The following is an 11,833-nucleotide window of genomic DNA, read 5'->3' as shown; positions in this document are numbered from 1 at the left end:
ATTTATTACGATAAGATTTGATTTAATTGATGAAAAGTGTATGTGTTCATAATTGAATGCTTTTTCGTCCAATATATGTTCATAACTTGTTAGAAGGAATTTGTGATTGTTAATTAGAATTATGATTATGCATGGTTGGTGTATTTGGATAAAAATGTATGATAATTGGTAGAAAAGAAAAATTGTATGAGAAAAATATTAGGTGCTTTTTTTCCTCGTATATGCAAAGCCTTGGTGCATATTTGTATGGATAGATATTAATGATATCTCGTAAAATTAATCGAGATACATGACTGAATATTATAACTATCAAAAAGAAAAGATTAATACAATTTATAATTTTTGAATAACAGTTACACTTACAATGATACAATTGACGATAATTTGAGCTAGTGCGTTTCTATATAGCCACAAAAATCTAATGAGACCAAATTTTTGAAAATATTTCAAACTAAAAGTTCCTGCAAATAGGTCTGAAAATTTTCCAATCTTGCAAATAGGAAATAAATTAGTGATTAATTGCATTTAAGATTTTAAATATTTTTCATTTTATTATTTTGATCAAAACATTGATTCTTAAATAAAAGAAAATTTATTTGAGAAAAGGTTAATATTTTATTTTTACAATCGTGAAGCTGAATCAACTTTCAAGTACCTCAATTAGTTTCAAAAAATACCAACCACATCTCACCATCAACAACTACAAGATAACGCGACCCACAAAAGCTACGACACATGAAAATGTTATTTTGAATACAACTTCATTGCAAAGTGGATATTATTTCTTATGACCAACCAGGTCATTATTATGCTTTGGCCTGTTGTAAGGGCATCAATTCATACATGCATTATTTTTTTGGTCATTCTAGCAGGGGGACCAATGAATACCAAAAGCCATCTTGGCAACATTTCCATGATTCCCTTGATACAATTGATGATGTTCACCTGTACATTGCAAATGAAGACAACTTTTTTCACTTTGCACTTTTTCCAAATGAATATGTGACGACAAAGAAAACTTCTCTATTGAGGAAAGAGGTCTTAAAGATTCTGTCCTTTACATTTGCGAAGACATGAGCTACAGTAAAATCTGCATACATTCTACACTCCACAAACCTCATTTTATGAGACTATAATGGGTGTATTGTTGTTTCTTGAGAAGTATTAAGTAAAACCTTCAAACTCACTGAAATCATTTGAATTTCAATTAATACACTAAAATTGTTCTGTATTTCTCTATTACGTAGCTGAATTAATATGAACAAAGGTGAAAAGAGCGAATAAAATATATCAAAATTTTTGCCAACATAAAAATAAATATTGACCTCACAAGAAAGTACAGAGAAGGCTATTCCTCCTTTTAGCATGAGCCGAAGTGGACAATGACCAACAAGCTCAGTATCACGAATGCTTCAAAGGATGCACAAAAACTCCATTTCGAACATCAGCAATACGCCCCCACCTTCCTAGGCGAGGTTCCTGCATATCAGAGCAGATGATGGTGCATGAGATAAAATAGCAATATATGGACTATTAAAGATGCTTCAGGTGTGAATTCAATGAATCCCTGTGCTAGAGAATATTGGATGATATTTTGCACATCATCAGGAAACCATGTTCATTACAAAATAAGGTACTCAGATCAATAACCCAAGTCTGACTCAAAACATAGTATTTTCTACCCAGACGAGTCTTGGTCCACAGATACAGTTACGCCTATATCTAAGAAGCTTTTTGGATATGGAACTAAATGTTCTTTCATCTACAAGGGAGAAAAAGTAGTCACTTTCAACTCCAAAAATGTGCCATATATCTATGCTAGCTTTCTGCAACCAACTCAAAATGTTCTTATCATTTCCACACTCTGTTCCCCATACCCTAAGAAGTTCTAAATAATCTTTGTGCAAACAAGGGAGGGAATCTTGCTACCATCATAATAATCAAATTTCAAGTTTCACGTAGGCACATGTTAGCAAACCTTTTGAACATACTCAAGGATAGAACACAGCAGAAGAAATGATAACTTCGTGAAAAACTAAAAAAGGAAAAAGATTTGGTTCTTTGAAGGACGAAGAAGAATTAAGACTTTTACTGAAAACGTCCAAACAAGGAACGGCAAAGACAGGAAATCATACTAAGAAACTATAACTTAATCATCCCAAAAAAAAATTCTAATCCGTCAATAAAAGAATTAACTTGTCATCTCAAATACCGATAGTTCTAAGAGGACACTGATCACAGTCAAAAAGAATTGGCCAAGCAAAAAATTGTTGAGTGATGTATTATACAATTGTATCCAGAAGATGGATCATCAATTCAAACAAATATGGAAGAAATTAAATCTTTTGGATCTGTTCTGCAAAGTTGGAAAACATTGAAACATAAAAATAGAGATAGAACCATTCACCTGCCCTACTGCAGCAACCAAGAACTGTCCTGATTTTGAAAAAACTAAGGAATTTATAAATCCAGCCTGCATTAAAACAATGAACATATCAGCATTGCATTGTTCTAAAGAAGCAACATTAGTCTACAAGGCACAAGCAGCATTCAAATAGCCCCGGAAATATTGCTTATAATAAAGCCCAATGACTTGAGCACGCTTAATCTCATTTGCCAATTTCATTGAGCATCAAGAACAGTGAGCAAGGATAAAGACATGCCAATGTATGTTTACTATTAAGTGCATGAACAACCGTGATAAGCAAGAACGTTAAACTTTTTTTGTTTCTATTGATAGGTAAAAAAATATCTTGCTATTAAGAAATCTTCAAGAATGCAGACCTTCATTCTTTTTTTAATCAAGTAAAAGTATTTTCATTCACAAGCATGACCAAAGGCTGGCACTATACAAGGGTAACCCAAAAGGTAGAGTACCGCAATCCTTTATTCCTATGGTGAGGATATATCCTTTTCCGACATACGATGTGGGGGTGGGGGAACTTGTAACGTTTAGCAGAGTTCATATATGGTTAACTGCTTAAGAAATTCATTGTAAGATAAAGGGTTACTTTATACTCACATCAAACAACTAACTGGAAGATTGACTTTGATTTAAGATGTCAAAGAACTCAACTTGAACATAGATAATGCAAACTAACTAGGCAATCTACAAACAACATTGTGACCCTTCGGGGTGGCCCAGTGTTTCGAGCTTGAGACTTCCATGTTGGAGGTCTCAACTCTCAAGTTCGAAACCCCTTGTCAACAAAAGCAAGGGGTTTGCCTTCTGGGTTGAGCTCGTCGCACCAGGCTTGCCTAGTACGGGTTACCTCTCCTATGTGGTTTGCGAGCTATTACATAGGAGCGGGGGTTTTACCCTGTGCGCACCCAAAGGGTAGCGGCTGAGGGTTTTCCTTATCATAAAAAAAAAAAAAAAAACATTGTTGACAGCTGCTGAAGTCAGTTAACTTTTAAAAGCTCTATTTGTTCTACATATCCAGAGGGAACTTTAGTTTAAAACCAGTGCTAATGCCAATGAGTTAAGAATATAAGTGTTGAATACTTTACTTTAAACTCACGGATTTGTCTTGTTTGCTGATAAAAAAAGGTCAGACTGTATTACAAAGGAGATGATAGTAAGAGACCCCTTTTTCAGAAAATGTTTCTCCAAACAACCTTGTGCTTGCACCTCAACTAATCCAACCAAGACTTGTAGAATGGGATGATTCACCAAATCTGACCTCTGCTGAGATTTTATTCTTGATCCTAAGGCTGTTACTCCAGCTCTTTTTCTCTTGTTTTGAAACAGTCATCTCTTCTTCTTTTTCCACTCCAGATCTTTAATATCTAGGTCAACCCCTTTGTGATAGTTAGGGAGAATTAGGGAGATTGTGGATAGAATTGATATACTGTCACATTTTTTGGCAGGGAAAGGAGACTATGTCAATTCAATATCCCAGTAAAATCATAATACACTTGTCTCACTACAGGTGTGTGCAACAGTCACTATGTTGTATGTTGGCCATGGAAACAGATCTGGGAAGTGGATATACAAATGAAATTTGCATGCTTCTCCTGATTGGTGGAGAAAGAATCGTGCTTGACACAAGAAAATTGGCAGAAAAGTGGTTTTCAGCTGTGTTCTGGGTGAATTTTTCTGTCGGAGGAACCCAGAAACAGTTAGCCATTTATTCCTTCATTGTCCAATAACAGACCAACCATGGCATAATTTTTTAGAAAATATCCTGGCAGCTTTTCTTATATATGGTGGGTCTAAAATGGATGATACCTAGGGATACCAATGGACATTCTAAGATGCTGGTGCAGCAAAGGAATTCAAAGAGGCAGAACAAATGGTGGTGGAACGCAATCCCTGCATGTATAGCAGAAAGAAAGGGATGCAAGGATACTAAAGGCAGAGTCAATCCTATCCAGAAGATCAAGTTAAATTGCATACATGTTTTTCTCTTTTGGTGAAAAAAAAAGAAAAGAAATGGTAATTGACTAACTATGCTCTTTGCCTTGTATACCAGTACAGATCTGCACTTTCTTAGTGCTAATTGAACATTAACAATACCTTTTAAAAAATGATCTTGTTAATAGCTCTTCATTTTTTTCCAGAATAAGCTTCAGTGTGATTGGACTGATAAAACTAATCTGATATTCAGATGAACTATGTTGGGAATGGCAGAATTTTGTTTTAGTTGGCACTTGCTTGGAAAAAAGAGAAGAAGAACAAGAATTGGCAGCACATTTCGACTTGCCCATTTTCGGCATGCTTGGACGAACAGCCATAGATTTGAATAAAATACTGAACAGTCTAAACTCATACCAGTTCTGCATTCTTACAGCCAACTTAAAACCCCTGCAGAGTTATCATTTTTCTATTGAGTCGAAACATAATGTTGTGGGGTTTACATGTCACTAGACCTGTAAAGTGTTGGTAGCCCATCATGCCTTTATAACACAATATTTTCCGCCTTTGTAATACTAGCAGATGTTATGTGAGCCACAAAATCCAGTACACCTCACCCACAATATCCCCTCTACTCCTGGGTATAATTAAGTCACAGACTCCTAGTTTACCAAACTAAATCCAAAGAAGTTCCAACAAAACATATGGGTACACACTGATAGATTCCTTACCACTGGGAGCTCAAACAATGGAGAGATGCCTTTTGATTCATTTTCAATAGTCCACAATTGAACGGACCCGTTGCCAGCTCCTGATGCTGCAAGATCACTATTTCTGCAGACTGTCAGCGCACTAACCCAAGAGAGTGCTGATGAGGAATGACACTGAGGATTAAGTGTGCCATTTTCTGCAAGAAACACATTTAGATTTTCAATTAACTTTTGGTGAAAGAATTCATATTGAAGCAAAATATCGATATTGAAAATACAACTAAAAGAATTCTATCATAGGAGAGAGATAACAGAAAAACACAAAATGAAAGCTTACCCATGTGGCCATTTGATAGGGCCCCATTGCTCTGTTCAATTCCCACTGATTGCAATGAAGCATGTGCATTTTTTACAATGTGGACAGGCTTCTTCCTTGTTACGTTCCAGTGCTCAATACTTCCATCATCAGAACCAGATAGAAACTCATCATTATTGATGAAACAACAGCATTCAAGGGAAGTTGCTGGAGCACGAAATATCAATTGAGATTCCTCTGGAACCTATTGGCAGGATAGAGGGAGGCAAAGTGGTAACGAAAATCATCAAGAGTCAGAACTATCTGTGGATGCATTAGAAAAGTAAAAATTGTAAAAAGAATTTAACTTGTAAACAAAGACACTTCAAGATTTGTTCTTATTAATTCAAGAAAGAACCTTGCGAGGGGAATCTAGTCATAGAACCCTCTCAAGTTAACTTTCGCTTATGGAACTTCAAGGATATATCTATGATGACCACAGTGGTGAACCATAATACACTAAAAAGAAATTAAGTAATCGTGTTTAAAACAGAAAAATAGATCCCCCAAGGCAACTTCATAGTAGCAAAAGACAACTCTCAGAAGAATAGATCAGCCACACCCATAACCTGAACATATAATCTTTCTAAAGATTTTCTAACATCCCATAGAATCTGGGAGCAAGCAAGCAAGAGTACTTCTTTCGCTATTCTACAACCTTAGTAGCACAACTACACAAGAGTCTCAGAAGAAATGGCTCAGCAACACCATTTTTTATCAGGTAAAACAGTTTCATTTCATAAATCAAAAGGCCATCTCCAAATGACCCACATCAAAGCCAGAGGGCAACATTCCATGTCCTGCTCTTTATCCAGCTTTTTCAAGCTTTCCAGCAAAACAACAGTTTCTTCAGTCTTCACAGACCTTGGCATCACCCAAGGTATACCAAATCAACTAAACATATCCCACCCTCATTGCTACGCTGCAGTATAGTAGAAGATGATCTACAACTTCGCCGCCTCCTTGCATAAGTACCACAGCTGATACACACAACCTTCCTTCTCTTAAAGACTTCCACCCTCAAAACCACCCCAGAAGCTAACCATGAGAAAAAGCACACCTACCTCAGCACCTTAGGAATCCGAATTGACTTGACAGAAAAAGCCTCCTTCACCCTCACCAAAAGCTTCTCAAGGACTTGACTTAAAACACACATTTGTTCCCCAATTTCCATCTCACTGTATCGAGTCTTTCAACTCGCTCACAGTGTTGATGTAGTAAAGCTAGCAACCCCTAAAATTCATTCACTTCCCTGTTCTGGAAACCCCTCCTGAATCTCAAATCCCAAACCATCTCTGCCACTTGTGTCCACCTAATTTGCTGGACTACTGCCTCCTTTGACATGATACTGTATTATGACATACTCGGAATCTCATATTTCATAAAAATCTAACCATCCCTTCATGATATTCCTCCACATTCCACACCCTATAACCAACATATAATCTTCATAAAGATTTTCTAACATCCCATTGAAGCTAGGAGTAAGGAAGCAAGAATGTTTTGTCTGGCTATTCTTACAACTTCATAAAAAAAAGGATTCACCAACTTAAATATGACAAATTGCAAATCCTAAAAGTAGGGTTAACCGAATTTACATGCCTTAGTTCCTTTTTAGTTGGACATCCTCAAACTCAATATTCAAGAATATAATGTTCTTTTTAAAATACATCAATCTAACATTTTTACTATTCGCTTTTCAAATTGAAGTTATCTGACATCAGAGACCCGGTAATACTGCTAGAGCAACCTTCAAGGAATCTTGAAAGGAGTTTTGAAAACAAAAACTCTTGGATCAGGATAATGCTCAGACCTCAGGCACTAAGGAAGGACATGGTGGATGACAACTCAACTAATTATGCCTTTTACTGGAAAAATACACCTGTCATGAGAAGGACTTCTTTGTCAACAAGGCGCGAATCTTCGTTTAAATTCCTCATATGGAAACAAATCATTGAATACTTATGAAACAACCAGAGTTACTTTCGCTACACAGATACATAGCTAGGAAAAAGAATTCCTGAAAGCAGATGAAAGGCCATGAACTACCTTCCATAAGTGCATGGTTCGGTCTCGTCCAACTGTCAAGACCCTTTCTTTCCTCAAAGAATCAATGGTTAGAACTTCACTTTGATGACCAAATAAAGTATTTACATAAGCTCTATCTTCCACATTCCATATCTTGATGGATCGATCAAACGACCCCGAAAACAGTTCAGAAGATCCTTGTCTGAATGTCAAACATGAAACAGGTCCCTTATGACCAGGGAATGCCTGTAAAAGAATCATCTTCATATTAGAGTAGCAATGAAGAGTTTAAATAAAGAATCAATGAATTAGCCTCTTACATATTTGAAGAGTGCAAATAGCTCCAAAAAAAATTGAACTTGCAATGGAAATGCCAACTAAGTCACTTGAGTGCTTGTTGCACTTGCAAAGAGAACTCTGACCAACACGAGTTCCAAGCTATCATCTAGCTCAACAGATTTAATTTGAAATAAGAGAGAGAGAGAGAGGGGGAGAGAGAGAGAGAGAGTCAGAATCTAATGTTGATCATGGTACCTTAATATGCTGCCGTGTTCGGATGTCCCACAAATGAACGTGACGATCTAAGCCTCCACTTGCCAAATAGCGTCCATCAGAGCTGACAGCCAAAGCTAAAACATTCTTACTATGTTTTGTTGCTCGACCTTGTGGGTCCTTTGCACCATGTGACTTCAGAGCTTCATCAGTAGGCCATGCATACTTTTCTGTCTTTCCACTGTCCACGTCCCAGCAAACAATAGTGCCATCTTTAGAAGATGAAAATCCCTTTAAGTCATCCTCAGATAAAGTCACAGCAGTTACGGACTGTCGATGTTTCACTAAAAGGTGAAATCCCTCGGTGGGTTTTTGAATCCTGGAGAATGAATAATGGTACAACTCAATAACTATCTAAAACAGTAAAACCTATGTCCTTTTTTATTTAACCACTTGCAAGAATGGAACAATATCTCCTATCATGGTTTTACTGGAACACAACAGCATACGTACCAATTATTTGATTATCTAGATAGTAGATAATGAAGTAGCAACTTTCAACTCAAAAGAACCTCAGCTATAGCCTATGTGCAAGCACAACACTTCTAACATTAAAACAGAAACAAAGATGGGCTATTCATGGCGCTTCTACTCAATTTGGTTGACCACTGAAAATAATCAACTGATTCAATTCATTCGCTCAGTGATAATGGAGTCTAGATCAGCTTGTGCATGGGATTCAAACATGGGCCATTTAGTTTAGATTGTAGGACATACAATCTCACTAAAATTAGTATAAATTATACAATGTTTGGTTGGGATTTAAGGAGGTGAATCTCCACCTAAAAATCAACATTATAACAAGCAAATGTTTATTTTGTTAAAAAAGTATAACAAATATTTTAGTTATACACTGTACACTAGTAATATGTAATATATGAAACTAAACATTCAAAAAGGCATAATCTTTACATTATACATGCCCTACATTACAATCCAAACATTTTTATCATTGCATTACTAATCACTCCACATATAACCCCTGCATAGCTCGTCCCTAAACCAAATGACCTCTAAGTTGTTACTTGCATACATACCTAACCACACCACCATCCCCTTGGGAACCCAAAAATCCAGCAATTACATGAATTACTAAAATACATCTGGAAGCAATAGCAATTACAGCTATCCAGGCCAGAAAAGAGTAAATCCAGGTAAAATGAAATAACAATCCATATTTATCACACACCTGGAAGCAATAGCTTTTCTGGAACGACCACTGCCCTCCATCTGCTCCTTCTGCAACATGTCTACCATCCATGAGTCTCTCATTGCTTCCCTCTCCTCTCTATCATATTCCTCTTCACTCTCTCTTTCTTCCTCTTCCTTCCTCTTCGACTCCCTCATACTATGCAAAAAAGTCTCCGCCAGCCTTTTTCTCTTCTCAGCTGCCGTCTCCTCCTCCTCTTCCTCTTCTTCATCCTTCCGCTCATTCCTATCCACTCCTTCATCATCAGACCCATAAATGTCCTCTGAATCATCACTGCTCTCTATATCTTCATCATCTCCAAATCTCTTTCGCCTTTTCAAGTCGTTGTCTTCATGGAAAAATGGGTCGCTTTCAATTGAAAATCTCTTCTTACTACCCTTCTGGGTGTTTTGAGCTGAAGCTTTCTTCTTTTTCAGGTTCTTCATGATTCAATTGTGAGCTTAAAGTTCACAACTTTTGCAGAAATATGTTACAATCAGTTGCAAATTTGGACTGATATTGAAATAAAAGCAAAGGAACAGCAATGTAGTAACTAGGGTTTTAGGACCAGTGAACAATGGCAGCACACGGAGTTTAGGGTTTAAGGGTAGTAGAAGAAACAGAAAGAGAGAGATGTTAGAAACGGGTAAATGGGCCGTGCGGTTTTGGGTCTCACACTAAGGTATAATGGGCGGAAGTTTTGCAACGGGTCTTCTTTATTGGAGAATTTTCATATATAGCCATTTTAAAATGGGCAACTTTCACATATAGCAAATAAAAAATTCATATTTGTATGCTATAGCAAACTTTGCATAATTGCGCTCCATAGCAAACATAAAAACTGTATAATTCGCTATACATATACAAGTGTATAATTCGCTGGCCTATTTCGCTGCAATTGTATAATTCGCTATCCTATTTCACTGCAATTGTATAATGCACAATTATATAATTCACTACCTATTATCGCTGCAATATTAAGTGTATAGCAAGAAGATATATGTTTTTCTCTCGCTTTATACAAAAACAGAAACACAATATATATACTTCTGTTGTTTAAAGCTAGAGAAAATTATATTTCACTGCAATTGTATAATTCGCAATTGTATAATTCGTTGACCTTTTTCTCTATAATATTTGAAGTAAAATGTTTGTAAATTGTATAATTAAGTGTATAACATGAAGATATATATTTTTGCATGTGTATATACAATTTTCTCTCGCTTTATACAAAACAGAAACAGAATTATACACTTCTGTGTATAAAGCGAGAGAGGCGAGCGAGAATGGAGAGTGGCGAGCGAGATTTCTGGGAGAGAGACGCTGGGAAATTTTAGCTAACGTTTGCTATGGAGCACAATTAAATCAAACCCTAGCTATTCCATTTATTTTAGTTTATTAGTTTTGCTATTATATACAATTTTCCCATTTAAAAATAGCTTAATTATTTTTCATAAATATAGTTTGATAATTACAATTTGTAGCTACATGTTATAGGGATGAGAGAGGTGAGCTAGACTGGAAGAGAGAGGAGAGAGGCAAGAGAGGGGGGGGGGGGGAAGAGTGGAGAAAGATGAATTGCATATGTATATCAGCTAGATAATTGTATATTATATATATATATATATATTTGTATATTTGGCAAGCAAGAGAGGGAGAGGGAAGAGAGAGGTGAGCAACACTGGGAGAGGGAGGAGAGAGACAAGCGAGAGAGGGCAGAGAGTGGGAGAGAGGTGAATTATATGTGGTATATAATTGTATATTATACATATGCATTTTTATATATAGCAAGCGAGATTGGAAGAGGGAGGAGAGAGGCGAGCGATATTGGGAGAGGAAGGAGAGAGGCGATCAAGAGAGAGCATAGAGCGGGAGAGAGGTGAATTGTATATGTATATAGGTTAAATAATTGTATATTATACATATGTATTAGTAAATTCTGTCGAATTATACATATACAAACGTGACTAATTATACAAACTCGAAGTCAGTCCACGTAATTAATGTATGATGTTAATCGCGAGTGGTAATTTCAGCAAATTATAGTTATGATGAGTAATCAAATAGTACAAGTTTACTTTGTTGCGTAATTTTCCTGTTTTTTTGGATGCTCTATAATGGAGTTGTTTGAAACTAAATCCGAAAAAATAATTGAATAAAAAAAATGATTGATTTATTAATATAGGTTATTGATTTAGATAGTTTGATAAGGGAAGATTATATAATTAAGCTAACATTTAATACTTAATTATGCTACGTGACTATAGTTTTAATTATTAATTATAGAAAATGGTTATTGTTTAAGAAAATTGTTAAATTGGGCCTACGTTTTTTTAATAGAATGTGTAGTAACCCAATTCCCATTTTACACAAATCTTTCCACTACCTCACTCTCTTCCGCTCTCACTTAATTTTCTCTATTAGTCTCTCGATCCCCATAAATCTCTCAACTGAATCAATTTTGGATTTTGAAAAAAAAAACTCCCATCAATTTTTATTTTATTCTTTTTAATTTCTCTCGTAGTTTAATATTTTTTCAATCATAATTTTGATATCAGAAGATATTCTTCATCCATCTTTTCAGACTACATATACCCTTGGGCCTTGAAACTAAAATTTTCCTATATATTTATTTCTTTAAA

General features: G+C 35.9%; 1 protein-coding gene across 2 annotated transcripts; it reads right to left on the bottom strand.

Annotated features, from left to right (window-relative positions):
- Positions 1 to 573: 573 nt before the first annotated feature.
- Positions 574 to 9,892, bottom strand: LOC101263568 (WD40-repeat domain-contaning protein). 2 transcript variants are annotated; one of them, XR_740116.3, is made up of 8 exons: positions 9,192 to 9,892; positions 7,985 to 8,321; positions 7,472 to 7,696; positions 5,405 to 5,627; positions 5,089 to 5,264; positions 2,408 to 2,473; positions 1,326 to 1,479; positions 574 to 945 (listed from the first exon to the last, which is right to left on the bottom strand). XR_740116.3 is itself a non-coding variant. In NM_001329740.1 (7 exon segments), coding segments are annotated over 7 exon segments (1,551 nt in total). In that variant the 5' UTR covers positions 9,638 to 9,780; the 3' UTR covers positions 1,184 to 1,401.
- Positions 9,893 to 11,833: the final 1,941 nt, after the last annotated feature.

The sequence above is a fragment of the Solanum lycopersicum genome, chromosome 2 (assembly GCF_036512215.1).
Source record: "Solanum lycopersicum chromosome 2, SLM_r2.1".
Lineage (NCBI taxonomy): Eukaryota > Viridiplantae > Streptophyta > Magnoliopsida > Solanales > Solanaceae > Solanum > Solanum lycopersicum.
This window is presented reverse-complemented; position numbering and strand designations above follow the sequence as displayed.